This window comes from Neltuma alba, unplaced genomic scaffold (genome assembly GCF_004799145.2).
Source record: "Neltuma alba isolate B1F8T4 unplaced genomic scaffold, ASM479914v2 tig00013043_pilon, whole genome shotgun sequence".
Lineage (NCBI taxonomy): Eukaryota > Viridiplantae > Streptophyta > Magnoliopsida > Fabales > Fabaceae > Neltuma > Neltuma alba.
In genome coordinates this window covers 2,517-30,427 of record NW_021637387.1, presented here as the reverse complement: position 1 = coordinate 30,427, position 27,911 = coordinate 2,517, and the positions used below count along the sequence as shown (strand labels likewise).

General features: G+C 31.0%; 1 protein-coding gene across 1 annotated transcript; it reads right to left on the bottom strand.

Annotated features, from left to right (window-relative positions):
* Positions 1–46: 46 nt before the first annotated feature.
* On the bottom strand, positions 47–27,911 carry LOC114733933 (uncharacterized; the record flags this gene model as incomplete). Its single annotated transcript, XM_028921418.1, has 4 exons — positions 47–148; positions 1,230–1,659; positions 27,236–27,462; positions 27,823–27,911. Coding segments are annotated over 4 exons (848 nt in total), but the record flags the coding sequence as incomplete, so codon positions are not given.

Below are 27,911 nucleotides of genomic sequence, written 5' to 3'. Positions count from 1 at the left end.
ACTTCTTCAATACAAAACCTCTCTCTCTCTCTCTCTCACTGCATTGTCATAACCTACCCTTGAGAAAGCTGATGCACAGTCTTCTCCATGCCTCCTTATCCGGCTCCCTCAAAGCCAGACTCGCCGCAGCCTCAGCCGCATAAGCTTCCTGTGACCGTCAGAAATCAAGCACCGATAATGAGTGAGAGTTATTATTAGTGCACATAACACAAGTTTCCACCTGAAATACCAGAAGATTACAGATAGAGAGAAGAGAACGAAGAGGTTCATATGTACACACAGCCACACACATATAACAATAATAAGCCTTGTTCACTAAGTGGGTTCGGCTACATGAACATCATTTTGAGATGTTATAAGCTACCCCATCTGCCCCGCTTAAATAGCCCCAGTTTGTTGTGTTCATTAGTGTAAGAATAGAAGCACCAATGCATTAAGAATTTAAGTTAAACTACATTATTCAGAGTTTACAAAGAGTTTCTTTTGCTAAACCTTATTTTATATGATGATGCTAGGTATTATAACATGTTTACAGTTTACCGGCCAAAAAAAAAGTATTATAACATGCTTAAAATTAAATTAAAATTAACAAACTATTCAATGCACTTCTAAAAAGACAGGGTGATTTGTGCATTTTGTTTTATATCTCACCAAAATCATCAATATCAATCAATGTTAAATATCAATTTGTTAAAAAAATCAATATAATTTTTGGTTTTTTAAATTTGTTGTTTTGGCCCTTTAAGTTTTAAATCATAAGATTCAAGTTTCTATTAAATTATAAGAAATAATATTTTAAATGATAAAAAAATTAAAAAATAAAAACTTATAATTTGAAACTTGGGAAATCAAAATTAAAATAAAAACAAATTTGATAAGCAGAAAATTGTATTAACAGAAAAAAAAAAAAGAAAGAAAAAGTCCGACTCACAGGTTATCAACCAACCAAAGTCATTCTTTAGACTGTGGACGAAAGACACCAAAAACAAATTAAAATGATTATTTATCCGAATAAACTTACATGATTTTATAAAATTTTGTTAAATTATACTAATACATAAACAGAGCATAAAATTCAAAAACCAAAGTGAACATTCAACATGTATATAAATTAACCAAACAAGCGGGAAAAAGGAATAAAAAACAGAAAAACGGGTAAAACCTGACCAAACAAAAACATACTGGTTTCTCCAGAACAATAAATTATTAAAATAAATAAATAAACATACCTGGTGGTCGAAGCAAACGCCCAGAACTTTCTTCCTCATAGAATCCAATTTCTTAAGGAATGTCAGCAGCTCTCTCACCCAGGCATCGTTCCCATGTGCGTCATTGCAACTTCCGGTGATCATAAATCCGTCGTACAGCTCCACCTTCTCATCCGGCGGGTACTCCCCACGCGCCACCCTGTACACGTCCCACCTCTCCCCTTCCTCGGCCAGCATTCTCACAAATACTCCATAATACCCACCGTACCTCTTCCTCACATACTCTGATTCCTCCGCGCACACCAACACCGCATATCGGCGCTCCTCCATCGGCAATCGATTCCTTCCGATCTCTCTCTTCCACTCCGATTCGCAGGTCGCAGAGCTGACAGCGCAATCGTCCTCGTCCTCCTCTTTCTTCGTCTGCTTCTGAGTGATTCTCCTCCTTTCTCTGAGATTTTAGAGAGAGAAAGTGGAGGACGAGCGAGGGATTTTGGAAGAGAGGGAACCGAGTAAAAATGAAAAGGCAATGCTGCTGCGATGGAATGAATCTCTGCAACTTTGGAGCTTTTAAAGGATTCATGTTACCAAAAGGGATGGGTTTTTTGTTTTTTATTACAAAAAAGCCCTTCTGTGTTAGCTGGTCCCGTTCACCAAAAGTCACCCTCCCATGATTTTTCCTTTTTTTTTTTCTTTTTTTTCCAGAAAGCTATGACCAACTCATACTTCAAACCTAATTCTAATTGATAAGTGTCTTCGCCCCTAACAATAAAAATTAGGTTAAATTGCCATAACGTTTTTTAAATTTTCACGTCAAATATTTTTCTAACTTCTGATTGGTAGATGTGGTATAAATAAATAAAAAATTACATATTCCTTCTTTATTTCTAAAGATGAAATTTTATTTTATTTTTTAACAAAGCTAACGATATAATCACCTCTTATTGATTGTGAAAATGATGAATTAGTTGAAAATGCCTCCTACAAAAGATCAGATTAATAAAATACAAGAATATCTAGTCAGCTTAATTAAGTTTGGTGTAAATTACTTAGCAAATCAGCATCACAATATGGGGATATATATATAGTGGGGCTATGAGCATAACCGGAATTAGAGGTGGAATTAGAATCATTTATGAACCTAGTCAGAAAAGTGATACAAGTAAATGGTAATTAATTCCATCGTAGTAAATTTACTATTTTGGTCAAACAGAAAACTTTCGATTTAAGTGGGCATTAACTAGGAGGAACAAATTGTTAGTATTTCAAACTTTTCGGTTTTAGTTAGCTTCTCAATCATTGTTTGTTATGTGTTGCTGCGTTTCGGTGCAAAATCTTCATTAAGTCATATAAACATATACCAACAAACTGTCCCTAAGAATACAAATTCGAATCTCGAAAAATGTATTTCTTGAGAGAGTTTTAATCTTTACGTTACCAATCCAATAAAGAGTAGTTTTAAGTCTAAAATAACTTGAAGAAACTTTGAAATATATTGGGAAAAAAGAAAGTTCATATAACCGTATAACTCAAGATACACTAGTTACATCAAATTTCTCATATCTATGTGTTAGGAAACTTAATATAATAAATATAAGGAATTTGACATAAATATTTTTTCTAACACAAATTACTTTCACATTATTTTTCAACCAACACTATAATTGGAATGTGAATCTAACGTGATTAAAGTTTTGTTGTACCCTTGTTGGGAGTGCTGTTCCTTAACCGCTTTACACTCAAAAGTGATTAATCTTAAATCTAATGTGATTTGGGGATACGCTTGTTTCACCTAAAAAAAAGTTTTGTTGTACGATTTCAATCCCAGAAAGATTTAATTAAATTTATATTAATGCATCTCCTTGAATTTTTCTTTAATTAAGCTTGAGAAATTAACTCTTTGGTAAACCAAAAAGATAGAGATCCCATAACACATACATCGTCAAGCCAATGCACTGAGATGCATAATGTGAAGTACAATGAATGAAAATCGAAATTTTAATAAAAAGTAGATAGGGAAAGTAGATAGGGATGAAGTGAACAAGTATGCATGAGATGTGTGCAAAGAGCCAATAAACTTATAATCTAATGGTATGAAATCTCCACTATAAGTGAAATTAAAGGTTATAGATTTAATCGCACTCATAACCTCCGATTATTAATATTAATATAAGTCTTTCTAATTTGGAAAAAAAAAGAATAGAAAAAAGGAGTGCAAATACAACATATTACAAAGTCATGGAGGTAGCTAGTATTGCGCTCTGAGTTGTCCTGTTTGGATCCTAAAATGATTTAAATTTTGGTTATGTTTGGTACGAAATATTAAAAATGAGAGATAATTATTGGGATTGGAGTTAAAAACATATGTTAAAAAGATACTTAGCATGAGTGGTTTCTTATCACATAGGATTAGACAATTTCATATAGATAGGATTGGAGAATACCACCTCCTCTCATGGTATTCCCCAATCCCACATATATGGGTTTGTCTAATCCCAAGTATTATACAATTACTCATACTAAACATCCTTTTAATATAGTTTTATACTTTCAATTTCAGTCCTTATCTCTCATTTTTAATATTTCGTACCAAACAGGACCTTAGAGTTATATAATTATTGGTCTTTAGGTTTTGCTCTCTCTATAGTTTTAAACGTTTTGGTTCTTATAATTTTATAAGGGCTTGATTTAAGGTAAGCAAAATTATAGAAATCTCAAGCACATCACCAAGTAAATATGCAACAAGCTGCATTGTGAAGTATGCACGCAGTATGTAGAGTGAAGACGCTTGTTTATGGACCAAATAGTTTGAAATACACGAATTAAGGTGGTGGGAAACTTTAAATCAAAATACTCCCTAAAGGCTTAAATATAAGTAAATAACACTACCTCCAATCTAGTTTTTAATATAAAAGCTAGTTGGAAGTTAAATTTAGTTTTAAGTATAAGACTTTAACTTACTTTACCTCTTTTTTTTTTTTTAAATATCCCTATTGATTATAATAGTTCTTAGCAGAGAATAATTTCAATCATCCTATACACATTATTGAAGATGATGACTTGGTTTAGGGAGACCAATACGCATTTGTGACAAATAATTAACTTAATTTTCTCACTATTTTTAAATTAGCTATCTAGCTCTTATATTAAGAACTAAAGGTATTATAAATTGATAGAAATTATATCAGATGCCTTTCTTAGAAATTGAGATCTAGCTACAGACGTTTGAATTTCAAATGATCGGAAATCTAAACTAATGTAATTGAGAAGTCGCCACAAATAAGTTAAGTTAACACCTAATATTAAGGGAAAATGACAGATAAAGAAGGTGGAATTCATGAAATTCCAATTTGGGAAGCTAAGGAAATGTAATGACAGAGAGGGAAGTTTTTCCCAAATTGGAATTTTGAAATTCAGTGAAATGACAAGAATGCCCTTTGTCTTTTTTTTTAAAAAAAGACTCAGCCCCTCACCGGTGGCCGGCCGTCGGCAACTACCGCCGGCGACTGGCCGCCGGCAGCCGGCAGCCGCCGACCACCGGTGTGGGGGCTGCCGGTGGAGTTTTTTTGTAACAGTGTTTTTTTTTGTATGGGAGAATATTGCAAGAAATGGTGGGGGTGGGATTTGATCCCACGACCCCTTGGCCATTTGGGCCAACAAAAGGGCAGATAACCATTGGGCCATCAAAGACATGTTAATTTTATAATACAAACAAAAATATAAGTTGACTCTTTTACTGTGACTCCAACCCGTGACAACAATTTACCTGAGGATGACAAGTCTTAATTGAGAAATAACAAGTCTAAATTTGATATTAACAAAGTAACTTTTTCTTATACATAACAAGAAGTAGCATGTACATTAATTAAAAATGGTAATAATTTATTTGAAAATAACACGTCTTTACTGGAAAATGATACGTCTAAATGTGAGATTAACAATATGTCTTTTTCTGATACATAACAAGAAGTAACATGTACATTAATTAAAAATGACTATAATTTATTTGAAAATGACACGTCTTTACTGGAAAATGACAAGTCTAAACTTGATATTGACAATATGTCTTTACTGGAAAATGACACGTCTAAACGTGAGATTAGACTTGTTAATTGTATATAAAATATAAAATAGAGCCTTATTTTAATATAAAATAAAGCTCTATCCTTGTAATTGTAATTAAGTAATTAAGGCAAGAAGGAGCCTTTTGAGTGTAATACAAGAACAACAATGCGCGTGCCGCGAATATTGATCTTTTTGGAAAAAAAATGGAATTATTTGGTATTTTTCTGTCATTAAATACTATCTAGTACTGCTATTATTGTTACTTTTTATTGGACAACTAACCCATTTTTTTAATTAAAAAAAAGAGGGGGTTCCAACAAAAGACGTGTCATTTTCCAGTAAAGACGTGTCATTTTCAAATAAATTATGGTCATTTTTAATTAATGTACATGCTACTTCTTGTTATGTATCAGGAAAAGGCATATTGTTAATCTCACGTTTAGACGTGTCATTTTTCAGTAAAGACGTGTCATTTTCAAATAAATTATTACTATTTTTAATTAATGTACATGCTACTTCTTGTTATGTATCAGGAAAAGTTGCTTTGTTAATATCAAATTTAGACTTGTTATTTCTCAGTTAAGACTTGTCATCCTCAGGTAAATTGTTATCACTGGCTGGAGTCACAGTAAAAGAGTCAACTTATATTTTTGTTTGCATTATAAAGTTAATAAGTCTTTAATGGCCCAATGGTTATCTGCCATTTTGTTGGCTCAAATGGCCAAGGGGTCGTGGGATCAAATCCCACCCCCACCATTTCTTGCAATATTCTCCCATACAAAAAAAAACACTGTTATAAAAAAACTCCACCGACAGCCACCACATTGGTGGCCGGCTCCGGCGGCCAGTCGTCGGCGGTGGTTGCCGGCGGCCGGCCGCCGGTGAGGGGCTGAGTTTTTTTAAAAAAAAAAGACAAAGGGCATTTTTGTCATTTCACTGAATTTCAAAATTCCAATTTAGGAAGGACTTCCCTCTCTGTCATTACATTTCCTTAGCTTCTCAAATTGGAATTTCATAAATTCCACCTTCTTTATCTGTCATTTTCCTTAATATTAATCTAAATAAATCAGGGAGTAAAAGTAGATGATTTTTAAAATTTTTTAAATAAATAGACAAATTATAATTAAAAATATATATGCAAGTGGCTTATCAAATACACACACCTGCGGCTGTGGCATGCTCCCAAAATTTCCCCTTTTTTTCTTTCAAAAACAAAAAAGCTTAGGTTGCCTTGGATAGGAATATAAAAACAAGAAGAATGAAATGGGAACAGAGAATGAAAATAATCAAAACCCATGATATTTAGTAGAGACTTGAAACATGATTTTTATGGATTTTAATATAATATATATTCACGCTGGAAAGATATTTTTTTATAAAAAAAAATGTTTCCATAAGGGGAAGAAAAGATGGAAAGTTGTTGTTTATGTTGGAAAAATAAGTAAAATGCCTAATTTTTTCATGACAATATTTTGTCATCAAGTTTAGGATCATAATTTTATTGAATTTATTAATTATGATCATTTGGTCATATTTCTTCTGAATAATCTTTATTTATTCCTGTTCTTTTTTTCAATTATTTATTCCTATTCTACTAAACATCATTTCGTACAATATTAATTGGTTTCTATTATTACGCACACCAAATAATTTTTTTAAATTCCCATCTCCAATGCATTTCCACCTTCATTATTCTTATCTCCATATTTCAATATTCATTCTATTAAAAATCTTTCCCACATACCAAACAAGCACCAATTAGTTTAGAATAGGATAGTTTTTTTTTTTATGGATACTCTCATGGAACATTTTTAATTTGTCGTTTTGGTCCCTAATATGTAAGTACCTTTTCAATTGATTACTTACAAATAAAAGCATCGCCAGTAACATCTTTTTGTCAATGTACTGTATTCAAAAATTAAACTTTAACGCAAAATTATTGTTCATAAATATTTTATTTTTGAGAGAATAAGCGAAGAAATATCTATGTAGGGAACAAATCTTAAAGATCTGGAATTTTATGACAGATTAAATTGAGGAGACAATTTCACTAGTTAAATTGAAAAGTATCTCACTTAAGGCTTAAGCGTAAAATAGAATTCCAGTATATTCAAATGAAAATAACTTTATTACGTCAGAGATTTTAATTTCAACTTATATGCCATATATATGGGAAGTTAAGATTAACTAACGTTGTTAAGAAAAAAAAAAAGATTAAGTAACGATTAGACTTAGATAGATGTTATTTTTCTTATGGAAAAAACATATTTCAATTCATACACCAAGAGGATATTATTCAAGGAAGAAAAATTGTGATGGAAAAATAAACGTCTAACTATAGCTAGATATTAAGAAAAATGTCTATAAAACTATGAGGTCACATTTGAATTGTGTGTGTTCGTGTACATTTGGATAGGATAAAGACGAGGCTGACTTATAGCTGGCGATGCGGACAATTTATTTCATCTTTAATTTTTTAAATAAAGTTTATAATTTCACTTTATAACAAAGGATATGTTTACATTTTCATAAATTTATATATGATATTTGAAAAATGTTAATTATATCTTAGGAATTTTATATTCAGTGTTCCTAGATTCACATATTTATTTTTTAAATAAAATAATTATTCGTAATGAATTCAAATATTACGTTTTCTTTATCGCATCAGAGAAAAATTATATATTAATAATTGCAATACTTAAGTTTTTTTTTTCCGAAATGGAAAGAGTAGTTCGCAGCTGCATAGCACTTAATGCATATTGGGTTTTATGCTTAAAATCACCAAAATTATGTTTTGTTAGTTTTGGATATGAAACCAATTACATCCTAAAATTAAATGAGAGAAAACGATGTTAGTGTAAATTATTGTTTCTTCTCTTCAATGCGCTTCCTTTGCTGCTTTCTGCTTTTTAATTTAGAGTAATATATCTTATTACTACTATTTAATAATTCTTCTATAAAGCTTTGATTTTTTTGAAGGAGTTATTTTCTTTTCTACTAATCACTTGAAGTTGACTAGTTAGATTATTTCAACCATATGTTGTTTTTTTCTTCTATTTTCTTTTATACTTTTTCCCGGCATACTTGGTTTAAACTTTATGCTATATTTGGATGGAGAAAAAATGAGAGAAGAAGGAAAATAAGAAAGAAAAATGGGAGTAGAAGTAGTTTTTCCCTTGTTTGAATGAGGGAAGAAAAGTAGGAGGAAAGAAAAGTTGGGGAGAAAATAAGGTGGGTCCCATAACCCATTTTTCTCCCAACTTTTCTCTTCATATATGAATAGAAAATAAAAACAAAACATATTTTTCTTCTCCGCACTTGCATGTGTTTTTTCAGCAAAATAATACTTTTTTTTTCACTTTATTTATTATTATCAAGTCTTTCTTATGTGTTTGCTTGATTGAAAAATAAAATAACTAAAATTGTAAAATCCTTCTAAAATAAATTGAAAGGAAAAGCAAGTAGAGTTGTTGTTTTTGGTTTTGTAGCATTACATTACACAAAATGTTATTTTTTTTACAAAATTATTTGATATTAAAATATAATAACATGATAATATATCTTTATCAAATAACTTGATTTTAAATTATATGATTATGTTAATGTAAATATGATTTTTTATTATGATATTTAATTTGATTTTAATCAAGATATATTTTGATATAACAGAAAGGGTATTTTAGTTATTTATATATTTACTCATTTTCTTTCATTTCTATTTTCTCTTGTTCATCCAAACATGCGAGGTGATAATAATTTTCTCTTCTCTCATTTTCTTTCCATTTTCTCAAAGTTAGAAAGGATTTGATGCCTTTCAAATAAATTTCGTATTAAATTCTTGGAGATAAGAAAATTATATTGAAAGAACTATTCATACTTAGGACTTGATATCATACTTAAATCCGGATTAGCATATTGATTAGGATGATAATAATATTATTGTGATGGTAAAGAATGATGGATTAATCTAGGTTTAACATTTTTAAAGGAAACGAAGGTTTGAATACTTTATCTTGTCTCTTTTTACTTAAAAAAATCTTGAAAAACCACCTTTCACATCAAAATAATTGAATTGCTGAAAGTAACACTAGAAAAAAAAAAAGAAAGAATTTTTATACTAAGATTTTACATGGGTTAAAAATAAATCGGTATAAAAAAATGTGATCGATCATAATTTTTATCAATAACTTAAAGTTTTAGTAGACATTCTACAGAAATTAATTATAATTTTAACTGGCATGAAAATATAATCGATTACATTTTCGTGAACAAGCCAAACTTTTAGCAGATTTTTCATCTTGATTTTAATTTTAATTGGTCTAAAAAATATACTACTTTAGTCTTTATTGTAAGACACTTTCTAGATTGCTCATATTCAAAGCTTGATGTAATCTCTTTTTTTCTCTTCTCAAAATGCAATTTATTTTGCACGGATAGTTTTTACACTAACACTACTTCCAGTCCTAATTACAAGAGCTAGTTAACTAATTTAAGGAGATTAAGAAAGTAAGTTGAATTAGTTATTTGTTCTAAATAGATGTTGTCTTTCCTAAAATATCCTTGCTAATCAAGTGTATTGGTTAGAACTATCATTTTTAGAAGGACTACTTTGGAAAAAAATGCATAAATATGAAAGACAAAGTGAATTGGAATCTTATATTTAGGATAAAAAAAAGAGTCAAACAAAGTCTTATATTAAAGACCGGAGGTAGTAATTAATTTCAAAATCAATCTTTAACGTGGTACAAAACTTGTTTCTCTCTCTATATAGATAGATAGATATAGTGGTGTAAATATAAATAATTTAAACCTCAATGTATAAACATGCTCGTTGTTTGCATATTCTGGACAGAAAAAGATTCATTTTTGCTTTCCAGTGTGTCTAAAATTCTATTTAATAATTTGGGCAGAAAATAATAGTAATCTAATCTCACTGGTGGCCTCGTGTCCTTTTGAAATGTGAGATTGCAAAGGTCGACTCTTTACAGGTGCGTGTGAATTCTGTTTTTTTTTTTCAAAAAGATGAGAAGAAGAAAAGGAAAACAAGTAAATAATTCGATATATTTCGGCCCTTAATATAAAAATTATATAATTAATTTGAGTAAATAAAACATTAGTTATGTTAATAATTTGGAACAAACATAAATTAATTTTTTCTAAAATATTCTTTTTAATCATAACTACTCTTAAATAAAAATCTATTAACATGTATAATTAATAAGGGATATTTTACAGAATGAATTATAAATTTGAAAGACAAAACGATTAAAATTTTATATTTAAAATTAAATTTAAATCCCAACTAGTTTTTATATTAAGCATAGGAAGTAGTATTATCCTGGATAACTCGTTTGCAACATGTGTGGGTGTTTGAAAATTTATATAGATAATAGTGTGTCCAATTTAGTTTCACTAGCATCAATTAGGTGGCAAGTAACACGTAAAGGTTTTTTTTTTTTTTTTGTCAACAGCACAGAAAGATTTTCGTGGCATGAATAATGATATCCACAATAATGCATTTTTTTCCCATCCACATCGTTTAATTATATCAACTATTTTGGCCTAAGATTTCTTATATGTAAATTTTTGCTTAGTTTATTTTTTTTTTAATGTTACATGTACTGCTCTTTCTTAATATTGAAAACATAATTAAAATGGGGAGAATAAGAGAGAAAGACCAATATGGAGTAATATATATAGAAAAGGATCATAAAAACTAAAATTATTTAAAAAATAAATATTTAAATATAAATTCAAAAATACTATATTGTCCCTATCCAAACCTCCTACATTTGTTGCTATATTTTCTCCTACATTTTATTTTTAAAACTAATGTGAATTAATAGATTTTACTAAATTAAACTTGATTTCTCTCAAAGTTTAACACCTCTATAAAAATCAATTAAAAAAAAAGCAAACATTGCTCAGTCAAGTAAAAACTAAAGTTTTGTGGTCTTTATAAAAAAATAAAATTCTTTTTAAAACCATTACAAATTTTAATTAAAAATAAAATTTCTTTAATTTTATTAGAGAATGCTTAATCGTAATTCAAAAAATATTGTCAATACAAAATTTCAATGAATCCTATAATAAATCACAATATAGGCAAATGATAATAAGGTATTTCCTTCTTTTTTTTTGTCTGGCGAATGATGCTTTTTTAATATCTTACGAAAATATTAGGTAGAAAGCTTAACGCATTTAAAATTAATTTATTTAAAAATTTTTTTTTAGGAATATAGTCCCTTATTGTAATTTTTTTTAAGTGAAAAACACTTCCTTTTATATTTGTTAATTTTTTACATCGCAGAACATGTTTGCATTTTTTTAATGAATTTTTATGCAGGTTGTAAACTTTAAGAAAAATCATGTTTGATTTAGTGAAATTTATTAATTCGTGTTAGTTTTAAAAATAAAATATAGAAGAAAATATAGGAGAAAATGTAAGAGGTTTGGATAGGGATAATATGATATTTTTAAATTTATATCCAAATATTTACTGCTTTCAAATAATTTTAATTTTTATTATCCTTTTCCATAAATACTATTCTTTATTGGTCCTTCTCTCTGATTCTTCCATTAAAATACGTCACAAAAATTAAAGAAATAAAACTATATATAGAATTAAATGAAAATGGTTCAAGTTCATTGTTCTAAATCGTGATCGAACTGAAATTAACCCACTCATGATTAAAATAACACAACATAATTAATTAAAACCTACAAAATATTTATATATATTTCAAAAAAGGACAACATTTTTAATAAAAAATGCATTAATGTATAAATAAACAGAATATTCAAAAGTTAAAATCCTAAGAAATATACTTATTTGGAGGATTTTGACTTTTAATACTCTCAGTCTAACAAAAATTAGTCTCAAATATAAAGTAACTTAATATATAATACTCTGAGTTATGTAAAAAAAAAAGACATATAATTTAACACAAACGAGCACAAACATGGTGGACAACTATTTTTTAACTCAAGACCACATCGTTTCAGGCTCAATGAATGGAGGGGAGAAAATGAAATCTAACCCAATCAACTCATTCAACACTCTTAACCAAATTAAAAAATTGATTCACTAATGTATAGTTCTGACCCACGGATTTGGGTTAGATTTTAACATCATTTTCACAAAAGGAGATAGCCAGTTTAGTATGGTCAAAACCACACGTTAAAATGCATCAAAGTCACAAGCAAGTAGAAGAAGATAACAATATCATATGCTTTTGTTTGCTGGTTTAGTTGATTTAGGGTGTGTTTGGGATAACGGTATCAGAAGTAATTTTTTTTTAATATGACTTTTATAGAAGTCAGATTTAGTAAAAGTTAGATAGGGTAATGTGATTTATGTTTGGATTGAGTTTTGTAAAAAAGTCAGTTTGAGAAGTTTAAACTTGTTTGGATGATCAATGTAAAAGTAAGTTTGGATGCAAAATGACTTAAAAGGATATGAATTTTATTAAATAGTACATATCTAATATTAGATATATATAATGTGACTATTTTAAAAGAAGTAAAGGAAAATAAAATTATTAAAAGTAAAAAACTTTAATTTATTATTAGAAAGAAATTATATATATAATGTGACCATTTTAAAAGAAGTATTGAAAATAAAATTATTAAAAATAAAAAAATTTAATTTATTATTAGAAGGAAATTGAAAAATACTAAAATACTTAATTAAATATATTACAACTACAAATAAAACAAGAACACATAACACTAAAAAATCTGAAAATACTGTAACCTTCCTCCCCATATCACCGTACTGGTATTATTCCTATTGTGAAAAGCAAGATCCAACAGCTTCAACTCAAAAGTCCATTTAGACCGAAAAGCCAGATTGTAAAAACGGTATGCCAAACATCACTTTTAACATAAAAGTAGCTTTTGCCGGTTAAGATGCACATTTGGGACTCCAAATGTGATCCCAAACAGGCCCTTACTTTCTTGGTAGAGAATGTGGAAATCGACTTAATGGAGAAATGTAAGGCCTGAAAGAAAGCATGCTGAAATGATTATGATAGAGATATGATGCGTACATATACACACGGGCTTTAATTTGCGTGGAAGAACAAGAAGGTCGTTGAACAAGACCCCACTTTTGGATGTGGACATTTTTCAAACAATGAACAAATAAAAAAGATTGGAGAAAAATATAGACCTATTTGTAATAGCGTATAAGTAACTTTTCAATTGTGTTTTACGGAATACGAAGTAAATATGTGAGAAAAATTTTTTCTCGACTTATATATCGTAATGGCAAATAGGGCCTATATAGATAGTTATTCTAATTGCCCAAAACATTGTACGTACATAAATAATAAGTGGTGGGGATAGCAAATTATCCAATCTCTTTGTAGTTTTCTTGAGTTTTGAATCGGGTTTTTATATTATTTTTTAAGTTTGCTCCATCAATTTTGTCAGTTCCAAAAAAAAAATAATTACTTTAAAATATATTGACAATTAAAACGCATGCAATGTTAAATTTTGAGATAAGAAGCTACAACAAATTCATAATGAGATTTCTTAATAATTAAATTTATTTTAGGAGTTTTATGAAGCGTCTTCTTCAGTCATAATCCACATGCTGCTAATCCTTACGCACGCTCACGTGATCAGCACAACTTGCAGTCGCAAAGCCACATAAGCCCAATGAAATGTCGTTAGTACCCTTCCAAAGCCACACGCTGCCAAGTGCCAAGGGCCTTTAATTTCCTCCCCTGCGTCTTGTGCCCCAGCGTCCCGCGGCTTCCTCCAAGTGCCTAGCAATCAACTTCAATTTTTTTTTTTTACTTTGTTTAGTTAATACTCTGATCCTTAATATATATATATATATATATATAAGTATTAGTTGACTAGTTTGAGTAAATTAAAAAAAAAAAGTTAACTTAGTTGTTTGTAATAACTAATCTTTCCTAAAATACCTTTACTAATCAAGTATATTAGCTGAAATTATCATTATTATGAAGACCACTTTGAAAAAATGATAAATATGAGAGACAAAGTAGAGTAGGGTTTTATATATAATACTAAAATAAAAATCAAACGAGCTTTGATATTACGGAATGGAAATAGTACCATGGTTTCATTACTATTTAATCAAATTATGATTTTAATTCTTGTAATTTTAAATAGTTGGTCTTCATTTTTATAGTTTCATAAAGACTTTATTTGAGATTAAGCACAGGTGATTGAAATTAAAATTTGTTAAAAGTACAGACTATTAGTTAAACTTATACCAAATTCTTAAGAAATTATAGAGACCAAAACTAATGATATGAAACTACATGTATCAAAACAAAATTTGATCAGGTGATAAGAAATAACAATGATATTAACCTTTTTTTTTAATCATTACTCAGTTTAATATTATTTATAACTGACATTTTATAAAATATAAAAAATATATAATATATAATTTTTTAAGTAAATCACATTATTTAAGAATATTTTTTTTCAAACTAAGAAAATCAAATTTGATTATTTTAATATTTTTAACATATATTCTTATTTTAAGGGCATTATTATCCGACTAGATACAAATAACTCTTCCATGCCATTCTAAATATACTTATGTCATTCCCTATTAAATTTCATTTTCATTTTTATTCTCATTTCTATAAAATCATTAAGCCAGCCAAGCCACTTTAGGACTTGAAAACTCGGAGGGACGAGACCTGATTACAGGGCAAATCATATTGAAGGATGGTCGTACCCTTTTGCATTACAAAAAAACAGCTTATTAGCGATGGAATTTGCGACGGAAACAAATTCTGTCGCAAATTAGAGACGGAATTTGCGATGGAAATTCCGTCGCTAATTTTTTGGATGGATTAGCGACGGAATTTCTGTCTGTCGCTAAATTCCATCGCTAATCCGTATTTAGCGACGGAATCTTTTTCTGTCAGACAATTCCGTCGCTAATCCGTCAAAAAAAATTAGCGACGGAATCTTTTTTTGTCAGACAATTCCGTCGCTAATCTATCAAAAAAATTAGCGACGGAATTTGTTTCCGTCGCAAATTTTAAGAAAATAAATTACATAGAATATATATACAAGTAGAAAAATACTGTTTATCATAATCTATTTAAATCATTTAATTTTTTATATAGAATAATTTATTAGATTTTATTATAGTAGTTATTTTTTGAATTTTTTGAATAACAAGATTTTTTGACTAATTGTAAATGATTTTCTTCAAATATATAAACCACATATACATAATATAATATAATGTAATATAATATATATATATAATTAAATTGTATATCTTATCAATGTTAATTAAAAAATAAATTTAAAAATTATTTATGAAAAATTATTTATGATGTAAAATTCAAAATTAGTGTCATTAGAAATTAAAATTATATTAAAAATATTTTTTAAAAATAAAACATTATAAAAATAGTAAAACAAATATTTAAAAATTATTTTTTCATTAAAATAGTTATGATTAAAATTATCATATAGTATATTTTTAGTTTTTAATAATATATATATATAATTGTTTGTCTAAAATAATATAATATATATTTAATTTTACATAATAAGTCAACAGGTTCATTGCAGCTCAACTGGTAAAGCCGCACGTGCGCACGGAGGAGGTCCTGGGTTTAAGCCATGGAGAAGTCACTTTGAGAAGGGAATTATGTGGTGGTGACACGTGGCGCACGCGTGGCAGGTGGAGGTGAGGTGGCAGCGACATGTGGAGGTGGTCCCAGTGATGACGTGGCAATTGGTAGAGGTGCCACGTAGCATTTTATTTTATTTTTTAAAAAATCGAATTAGTGACGGAACAATTCCGTTGGTAATTAGCGACGGAAAAATTCCGTCGCTAATCAATTAGCGACAAAGGAATTAGCGACGGAAAAAATTCCGTCGCTAATTCCGTCACTAATTCATGCCGTCGCTAATTCTGTCGTTAAATTTCGTCGCTAAAACCATATTTTTTTGTAGTGTCGGCTATACCAAAGGGTGTGTCATATATGTAGGCTCTGAACTTACGTTAATATTGTTGACTGTTGAGACCTCTAATTAAAAAAAGAAGAAAAATTCATGGTAAGAAAGTTTTATATTATTAATTAAAACCTAATTAATGAAGCTCTTGAATTTAGTTTGATATCGAGTATGAGATTGTGGTCTCACCAAAATTAAGGAGAAAAAGAAATTTGAGTTGCACTAATATAATATTGGTTGTGCATAGTTTTGATTTAGAAGTTTTTGATAGTAAGCGCCAAAGATAAATTTTTGTGACATACAGTAGTATTTTCAATCTACATTATGTTAATAATGTAAACTTAATATCTAGTGATTAAAAAAACCCTCAATATCATCCTATGTTTAGTTACATGGAATCGGTCTTAGAAGATTAATAAACGAAAAAAAATAACCCACCATGTCCACTTAAGCTCTGTTTGGTTGGAGGGTTGTTGAGAGGAGGAGAGGGGAGGAGGAGGAGGGGGGGAGGGGAGGAGATAAGTGTGTTTGGTTGGGAAAAATAGATGGGAGGGGAGGGAAGAAATTTGTTTTTTAGTACTCCCTCCCCTCTCCATGCTCCCTTCCAAATTTAGAGTTTTTTGAGGGAAAAGAAATATTATGTCTATTCAACATTCCAAGTTTGTCCATCTTATTAAAAATCTTTTTTTCACTTCTTTCTCTTTTTTAGTCACTAATAATATTGATAATAATATAATATTATAATTATACAATATATACATATCATATATATTAATATACATATATCATAACATGTGTGTATTATAATTAATATCATAGTGTGTGTATTATAATCTCAGACAACATGCATATATATTAATATATACATATCATAATGTGCGTGTTATAATTATATAACATATACATATCATATATATTAATACATGTATTTATAAAATTAATGAGATAGAATGTTAAACTTTTTATCATATTTTCTAATTTTTTTTGTAGTTTTATCATTGTTTTATTACATGTAAGTGAGGTAATTAGTTTTTTTTTAAATTGATAAATTAAGAAATAATAATTTTGATATAAATATTGTAATTAAAAAATAAATCAGTTTAAATATAAAGATATGGGCATATCTATCAATTTATAATTATCTCCCCTCCCCTCCTCTTATGAACCAAATAAGAAATCTTCCCTCTCTTCTCCTCCCCTTTAACCAAACAAAACCATGACCTTCTTTTCCCTCTTCTCTTGTTTTTTTAATTGACCTCTTCTCTCCTCCCTTCCATTAAACCAAACAAAGCCTTAAGTTGGATATCGATCTTTGTGTATATAAAAGCAGGACTGAAAGCAACCTGCACAGCGAGCCCCATCAATGGCCTATGCGGAGCGAATCGCACCATGCCAGTTGTCTGGTGTTTCATATAGGTTTCCTGGGACACAAGATATTTAGTGAAAATCAAACTACGGTTTTAAAAATGATTTTATCAGGAATTTTGTCTCCATTTGCTTAAAAGTAATGTTTTTACATTCATTCACACCACCCAACGCCATGTTCGCGATCGTGCCTGCAGTTTCGTGCTTGTGATCATGTTGTGCGGGCAATCGTGGTTCTGAAGTTTGCGCACCCATGTTCTTTAATCATGTAAGGGAGTTTTGCCCTTCATTATCTGTGGTTCCAGCAGTTGCTTAACCTGATGCTGTTGATTGTTTTTTGTGTATTCAGCGATTGAGGCAGTTCGGCATATATTGCGACATCTTTTTCCTCACTGTTCATTTTCTTCTTCCTGAAAAATATAGGCTGCAGTCCGTTCACAGAGTTTACTTCTTCTTTCACGCAATCTTTGAAGCTTCCCAAATCGCTGGGTCTTTATCCTTCTCGATGTTGCTGTCTCCTCCTTTGATTTTGTTGCTTTGTTCTCTGTGTAGGTTTTGCTTCGTAGGATGCCTAACTTGAACCACCACTCTACATTCTGTAAATTTATAAATAAATAGTTTACGTTAACAGAACAAACGGCACTTCAATAAATATTCTTCTGCTCTATCTTGAATATATATAGGTTCACTTTAATGCATTTGAATTTGAGTGAATCTGCTTAGGTTGGAAGTGACTCTATGTTCGCTGGTGAAGACATGCTTACAGTTCTTTATGCATCGTTGCTTTTCGAGGAACTTTTGGGCAAACAAAATTCCTGCAAGCGTGATGAGATGAGAATTATATGGGCATGACTTCATTTTTCCTCTGATTTCTTGCGTGGCTTGTGAATCTCAGATACCTATTTGCCCCAAAACAGAGCGACAACTTACGGGTGCTAGCTGGATGAATTAGAGAGGTTCTAAATTGGATATCTCCCTAGCTTTAATTTGAGTTACATTTATATGTATATGTAATAACAGATAATCATGATTTCGTAGTGTGAATACAATTACTATGTGATTGTGGGCATGGAAATTCATCATTGTTATGTTTCATAATAGTGGATTGGTTTGAATAAATTAACTGTATTATCAGTATTTCTTTATATTTTACATTTAACTTTCTCAATTCAAAATTTAGTCTTTGCACTGAAAGATGTCTTCTGTATCTTTAAACTCTTCATTTTACATTTAACATTTATGTTGCTTCTGAGTTTAAACTATACATAAAATTATATATATCAGTTGCTACATATTGTTTAAATTTATGAATGTTGATGCAGACGCCTAGGCTATCAAATTATGCAAAATGATATTGAGATATGAAAAACCTGATCATAGTGCATCAAATTATACTGTCCTATGAAATTCTGGGAAGAAATCCCAGGTAATTTGTGCTTCTGTATTTTCAAAATTTAGTTTGGATCACTAGCAGGGAGCCAACATTGACTACCGAATGTTGTTATCGTGTTACGTTGGTTGAATCTTCTAAAAGACCCAATGTTGTTTTGTACAGTCCATTAACATAAGTAAAAAATTAAATACCACTAAAGCTCATTTAAAAAATCATGGCAATAGATTTAGCGAATATTTTGGTCCAAAACTGAAAACGTATGTTCTCAAGAATAGGCAAAGTTACACTCCTACAAGCTTTATATGGAGGGTTCTGTAGAATTCCCTTCAAGCCTAGGTTGGAAGTGACTATATGTTTGCTGGTGAAGACGCGCCTTCAGTTCCTTTACTGAAAGTATCACGACAGAAAGTGGGGTTTCTAAATATTAAAGAAATGAAACAGACAAGAATGAAATATTTTGTGAATTCGAGAGAAGAAGTCCACTAGCAACAGATGAATTCATCACGGAAGCCAGTAATCAGAGCCACGCCAGTTGATAGACAAAGGACACAAAAATTGCACACAAGACAGATCTATTGATCAAGCTTCTGGGAGGGAGAGGCAAATATTTGGTTTTGCCCAACCAACAGTAGTTTGTTGTATTCTTGGATGACAATTCTAGGCTAATAAACATGAGTGGATGTATCCTTGGGCAATATTCTTCTTTCTGGTATCATCAGGCAGCATACTAGTAACTTCCCCGAAGTTTGCAGATTTTATATGAACCTGAATAATCATTTTAGTCTTATGTAATTAGTTACCTTACTGGATCTTTCTTTTTTTATGATCACATCAGCAACGTCTATGTTAATTTAGTAGAAAACATTAATAGTTTTGCCGTTTAATTGAGTCTAAAATCATTTCTGTGGTTTTGCCATGGCCTATGTAATTTCTTATTGATGATTTTGAACATCAACCTTTAAGAGACACAGAAATCAAAATGTGATGTTATTGATGAAAGTAGGACACTACCATCACCGTGCAGTATTTCTCTTTATGCTACTGTCATTGGGCCTGAACCTAAAGACAAAGGGTTTAGGCTCCTATGATTATTGAAGGCAGGTACTGCCTTAATTTATGGCAGCATCAATTCTCAATTCTATACGCTAACAGTGTATTTAGTTTTTGACCCTGCAGAATATTAGCAGATAGGATTTCAACAAATTAATTTATGTGTATGCTCTATTTATTGACATGGAACACTGCTTTTATATTAGTGATTCACATGGATAAGCAACCACACTTGATATACGAAATGCATAGAATTCCTCAAAGGGTTCAAGGTCGGGATATGTGATTGCGGTAAACTCTTCCAACTTCAATTAAAAATGCCATCGTGGACAAAAGGGGACAAATGGGCGGTAGAGAAAGGAGGGGTGCTCAGTGTGGTGCGATGAAGAAGCTCAAATGGGTGGTAGAGAATTAGGCAGAATTTTTTTTTGTTTTTGTTTATGTCATTATCAGGCGTTCATTTTTCTTTCAATTCTGTGTTTATTATGTTGAGCAGAATTCTCAAATTAATGTTCAAGAAGTTATTTCTTGTGGAGATGTAAATCTTTGTTCTTCAATATTAGATGTTCATTTTGTTTCCATGTTCTCCAATATTGGCCGTTCATTTTTGTTCCGCATATAATCTTCTTTACATGCCTATGATGGTCAACAGTAATATGATGATTTGCTTTGGCTTGTATAACCCCTTGACCGTATTATGATATATTTGCATAGAGATTCATATAGCCGAGTGGGGAAAATTTAAAGGAATGCTGACGGAACAAATGATTTGAGTTTTTTGATTTTATAGTGTATAGTTGTTTTTTTTTTTTTGGGTTTGTTTTGCAAAAGGTAGCTTTGCAGAGTTATGGAATGTGCAAAGCGGGTTTTATGCGGAGCCTCGAGTTTGTTATGCATAGCGTATTTGAGAATATAACCTCATAAATAGACGATCTGTACGAGATTTTTTTTTGGGGGAATGAACTATAGTTATTTGGATGAGGGGAGACCGTATTCCAAAAACACAGATTCCCATCTAAACCTTGCGAGAGAAAAGAATAGCATGACTTGGGCTTCGCATCGACTCCGCTGCTAAAGAAGACGCTAATGCGCGAACTTAATTAGTTAGTCAGTTTCTTATTTCTCTAAATAAATGTATCATCAAATCGATTTTCAACTCAGATTTTTTTCCCAAATCAAGATCACTAAAAATATAACTGTGTATCCTATAAGTAAAGAGTAAAAACCAAAATCGATGAACATGTACACATATTATAATGGTGTGTGTGTATATCAATAATCAATGAATTAATAAATTAATGATTTAAAATTTATTTAAGTACATGAAAGAAAATGTGAAACTTTGCGTGAATACTAAATATTTCCAGACTTAATATTTGAATTTGATCAAATGCCTAATAACATCCTTAGGCAAATATAATTCTTGATCCCTCAAGTTTGGCCTTATTTTGGTTTTGGTTCCTAAAAAGGCAAAGTGATCTACGTTTTTAATGAATTATAGGGACTACTTTTTTAAATAAAAAAAGACTTGAGGGATCAAAAACTTAGAATTTAAAACTTGAGAGACTAAAACTAAATAAAGGCAAACTTCATGGACTAAATGTTTTAATTGCATCCTTAAACTGATAGTAAGCTTCAAATAATTATTTTGAATATAGATTATGATTTTCTGCGTATTCATTTGAAATTTTAAGTTTAAATCAAATCAAATCTAAATCAATGAAATTGCATCTTTATATATAATAAATGTTCTATTTGTTCCAGTAAGTCACGCTAAGGTACTTAAAAAAAAAAAAAAGGAACATTTTCAATTTTCTAATAGTGGTGCCGATCAGGCATTGCAAGGTTTCAGGATGCGACGGGTCCTCTGTGATGGCGAATGTCTTAAAAAGACTAGGATGTTTCCAAATAGTGGTCTCGATCAGGTCTTGCAAAGCTTAATGATACGACAGGTCTTCTATGACATAGTGGTGCTGATCGGGTATTGCAAAGCTATGTGATGTGATGGGTCTTTTGTAGGTGAACAACAGTACTTTAACACAAGGCGGTTTGGAAGTTTAAACAAAAAGAAGGTGAGAAACCAAAACAAAAGAAATTAAACATTGCAACGGGTCTTCTGTGACAGCGAATGTCTCACAAAGTACTAAGAGTCGTCGACTAGTAGTGCCGAATGGGTCTCGCAAAGCTTCGTGATGCGACGAGTCTTTTATAGGTGAACCACAGTGCTTTACTGCAATGAGATCTGGAAGTTTAAAAGAAAATAACTGAGAGGAAATCAGAAGAAATCAAACATTTCAACGGGTCTCCTCTAACAGCAAATGTCTCACAAAGTGCATGGTGTCTTCAAAAAGTGGTGCCAAACAGGTTTCGCAAAGCTTCATGATGTGACAATTCTTTTGTGGATGAATAACAATGCTTTAATGCAATGAGGCCTGAAAGTTTGAAAGAAAAGAAATGAGAAAGAAAATCAAAAGAGATGAAACATTGCAACAAGTCTTCTGTGACAGTGGATGTTTGATAAAGCAGCAGGTGTCATTGAATTTCAAAATGGGTCCTGCAAACCTTCATGATGCGATGAGCCTTTTGTGGGTGAACAATGATACTTTAACGCAATTAGGTGGAAAAGTTTAATCGAAAAGAAACAAGAAAGAAAATCAAAAGAGATCAAACGTTGCATCGGGTCTTCTCTGACAGCAAATGTTTTGCAAAGCACTAGATGTCTTCAAGTGGTAGTGCGGAACAAGTCTTGCAAAGCTTCATGATGCAAAGTGTCTTTTATGGGTAAACATTGGTGTTTTGATACAATTTGGTTAAGAAGATTAAAAGAAAAGAAGCTAAAAAGGAATAAAAAGAAATCAAGTGTTGCAACATAACAGGTCATTTGTGGCAGCAAATGTCTCACAAAGCAGTAGGTATCATCGGATACGGGTGCTGAACAAGTCTTACAGAGCTTCATGGTGCGAAGAGTCTATTATGGTTCAACAACGGTATCCAAAGAGGTCCATTGGAAATTTAAAAGAAAATAAACAAAAACAAAATCAAAAGAAATCAAACTTTACAATAGGTATTATGTGACAGCAAATTTCTTCCAAAGCACTTGGTGTCTTCGAATTGTAGTGCCAAATGGGTCTTACGAAGCTTCATGATGTGATGGGTCTTTAATGGCTGAACAATGGTGTTTTAATGCAATGGGGTCTCCAAGTTTAGAAAAAATGAAACAAGGAAGAAAATCAAAACAAGTCAAGCATTGCAACGGGTTTTTTGTGGGTGAACAATAGTGGTTTAATGCAATGAGGTATGGAAGTTTAAAAAAAAAAATGAGAAAGAAAATAAAAAGAAATCGAAGGTTGCAACGGCTCTTCTTTGTTAACGAATGTCTCCCAAGCCACTAGGAGTCATTGAATAGTGGTGGCGAGCAGGTCTTACAAAGCTTCATGATGCGATGGGCCTTTTGTGGCTGAACAATGATGCTTTAATGCAATAACATCTAGAGGTTCAATAGAAAAGAAATAAGAAAGAAAAACAAAAGAATAGTGGGACCGAGCGGGTCTTGCGAAGCTTTATGGTGTGACGTGTCTTCTGTGAATGAACAACAATGCTTCGATGCAATGAAGTCTATAGGAAATTTTTAAAAAATAAATAGAAAATAAAATCAAATGGTATTATGTGACAGGAAATTTCTCCCAAAGCACTTGGTGTGTTTGAATTGTGGTGCCGAACGAATCTTGTAAATCTTCATGATAGGACGGATCTTGGGCGGATGAATGACGGTGCTTTAATGCAATAAGTTCTGGAAGTTTAAAAGAAAAGAAACAAGAAAAACAAGAGGTTACCCCACTCTGCCCCAAATTGTTGCCCTTGATTCTATTTGATCGTGGGTAAGGATCATAATCAAATATAATTTTAGACCTTGCTTAACACTATTTTTTTGGACCAGCTGTTTAATGCTATTTTTGGTCTTTTAAGAATAGATTCATAAATTTTTTTCGAAATAAATATTAGAAAATAATTTTAAAAAGTTTGGATTATTGTTCTGAAAAATTATATTTGAGAACAGAAAAGTATAAAAATTGTTTGAAATGATGGCTCTTTTTTAATCAGCATGAAATAACTGTTCTTAAAAAGAAATTAGCGAAAAAATAAAAAAGGATTGTTTGATTCACATGTTTTATATAGTTGATATTGGCGTTATTTTATATTATCTTATTATATTAATAAACTGATTTAATCAAAAATCAAATAGAATATATGACCAAAAAATAACATAGAAATTATTTTTCTACAAACAAAAATAACATTTAAATGGATATTGTTGTGAACAAAGTCTCAAAAATGGCTTCTAATTAATTTTATCAAGTAACACCTAATTGGTAGAATGTGATGATTCAACCACATCTGATTTGAAATTTGATCACCATATGTTGACATTTCTATTGCATTTGTGTTTCCAATCATAGTTTCTCCCTCAACTCAAATTTTTTGTACATTCGAGAAATGCCTAAATGGCAAGGCTTTCCATAAGACACGTATAATAAAATAAAATCAACTAACTAGACAAAACGTCCTTCGTATATTTATCTCGTATTCCATAAATTAGGATCGAAAAGCTGTTTTGAAGTCATTTCAAGATGAAATCATAAGATGATTTTTAGAAGGTTGGTGAAAGGCTCACAACACTATTTCCTTACAAGATTAAAAGCAACTACTGAAGACTTGAAAGCAACTATAGGAGAACAAGAAAACAATTCAATTCCAAGATAACCAAAGCCACATTGCAGAGCAACTGGCATCAAACAATTTTGAATGTAAAGACGTGAATTCAATCCGCCACAAGAACACAAAGATATTGAAGAAATTGTTGGATCTGCAATATCTTACTATTGATGAATACCAAGGAACCGGAATATCAGAACAGAAGGCTTGTAATATCATCTGAGAGGTAAGACTTTGGGCCAATTATTTGTAAGTCTTTGTTTGAGGAAAACATGTTCTAGTGACTGTGACTGCTTTTGGGAATCTACAGTTTGTGGCATGGTTTGGATTTATTTCGCAAACTCAAAAGTAGTGTAAGGGATACCCAGAAGTCAAATAATATTATATTAATAATGGGAAGAAGGAAGAGGCTGGAGACCAAAGTTCAGAAGATGCTTCAAGTTCTAACGAAGATATAGTTAGCTGTTTTTGAATCACAGAGATGCACAGTTAAAGCTGCCATGCACGTGAGGGATGAGAAGGCTGCAATGTATTAACTAGATGACCCCTCTTTTTCATAAGCCCATGTAATTAAGGAAAACCGACTTCGACAACAAATCAACCTCTTGGTTTCTGATCAAATTTAATAACAAGTCGTATTATTTATAAATTACAATTATATGACCTAAAGATACATTTTTTTAGTACGACCTCTATCTCTCATATAAGAATTAGTTAGGGATTGAATTTTCTTTCTTAGAGGCCTGAAAAGGGCAAAAAGATTAGCGCTCTTATTTATCTTTCCCTTATCATTTTTTTTATAGAGATCTAAGCCCGTTTCATTGAAGTTCAAATTACTTATTATGTGTCTCGTCTTAATGTCGACAACCTTTTTTGAGGATGCGAATGCATTTAATTATTCTCCGCTATAATAAACTCTTCTTTAGCTAAATTTTCTTCTCAATTGTCACCCAAAAAAAATAAATTTTCTTCTCAAATGCGTTGGATCAAACTGCTGCATGTTTTACGGCAACAAGTGTGAAAAATGTCTATCAAAAGTCTTCACAAAAACATGTATCACAATTCTTAAGACTTCAGTTAATTGGATGTATTATATCCGTCAACCTTAACTTATAGGTACGTACATGCCACATTTGGCTTGTGAGTAAACCTCAAAATAACGTTTCATTTCACACCAAAAAGCTTCTAAATATCTCAAACTTGTTCAACATAAAAACACTAATATATATACATACACACATACTCCTTTAGTCCTATTTATAAGTCATTTCTTATATTTTTCACACAAAATAAGAAAAATCTTAAAATTTATCATTAACTCTCATTTAAAATTTAATAACTTTTTAGCTTTATTCTTATTTATACCCCATGAAAACAAAGTCAATACAATAATTGTAACATTCTGAATTTTCTGAATCAGGAAAAGCAGAAAAGAAAATCCATTAAAATCAGTTAATGCCTAAATAAAATCAGAGAAAAATTATGAAATATTGATTTTGAGGGCTTAGAAATATTTTGGAAAATTTCATTCTCCAAAAATGGCTTAAATAATCTTAAAAGTGATTTCTCATTGCAAAATGGTTTATTTTCTTAGAAAATTCTAAGAAATATATTTTGAGATTTATATTTAAATTGAAAAATTTAGGATAATTATTTGAGATGATAAAGAGGTACTTGGGGCATAAAATTCTTAAAATGAGTTTAGCATTAATTTCTAGAATTAAGGATTATTTTCTTGGAAAATTCAAGAAAAATAGTTAGGAGAAGATTTTTTACCCGAACTTCTTATGAAAATTATTTCAGGGGTCAAGGAAGCTATTGGATGAGGAAAATCCATGTAAAATACTGTGGATTAATTCCTGGATTTATTTTATAGTTGCAGAAAAAATAGTGAAAGGATGAAAGGGAGGACAAAAACTTGTTGAAGGGTATGATGGTCATTTCTCACCCTTCTAATTTGATTAAAGCCATTAGCTCCTCCATCCATTTTCATTTCGATGGAAACCTCATAGGATAGAGAAAAATCGAGAGGCATAGAGAGAGACTGAGAAGAAGAAGTCGGTGACGGAGGAAATGATCGGATGGGTTTCTTCTTGACAAACTTAATTATTTTTATATATTTTGATATCTTCTCTATAGGTTTTTGTCAACTTAATGCATTATTTGATTATTAATTAATTTAATATGTTTTATTTTAAATTATCATTTTATAAGGATAAAATTGTTATATTTTGGTTTAATTGTGATTAATTGATTTTTTAGGACAATTAATACACCTTATTTTTGAATTTTTGATTGCAGGTTTTTCGAAGAATTAAAAATAAAAATAAAAAATATTTAAAAATAAAATAAAATAAAGAAGAAAAAAATAAATAAAAAAGACCACAGGCAGTCAAGCGGTGCGTTTTGCCACCTGTCCTAAATTGAAATTGATTATCATCTTCATTCGGCCAGTGACGATAGCGCGAACAGAGTGAAGGACCAGCGATGGCGTAAGAACGAAGGACTGAAGTCACCAATCTCCATCTCCTCTGAGTCTTCATCTTCCATCGATAGCATCACCTTCACCTTCTTCTCTGTGTCTTCTTCCTTGTGGCAGAGAGTGAGACGAGAGAAGGAGAGTGAGACAGAACCAGAACGAAGGACCAGAGGAGCTCGACAGCGAGAAGGATCAGGGAGGGCGACGGCGAGAGGGACCTTTAATCATTCTTCATTCTCCATACTCTTCGCTCTCGGCCAATTCCATCATCTTCCATGAATCCAAACATTCAAATCCTCCACCATCACCATTTTTTCCATCCCCGTTAAAATCTATCACCATCAACGTCTTCTTCGCAGAATCAAAGGGGCGTCGCGCAACAAAGACAGAAGAGTTGAACGAAGAAGACAGAAATCATTCATCGTCCATCGGTCCATCTCCACCCCAATCCATCGTCTCCGTTCAATCTACCGTCAGCCCCTTCTCCCTTCAGATTCCTCACTGTTCTGTCACTTTCTCGGCAGTACTCCATGGCAACCTGTACCAGAGTATTAATTATGACATTTCTCATGACAAACCGTGGCTAGCACTTTGTAATTCTCCAATTCAACAGCAATGGTAGGAGCTTGGATCTTCACAGGGAGTTTTAGTTGCTTTAGTTTCCTGT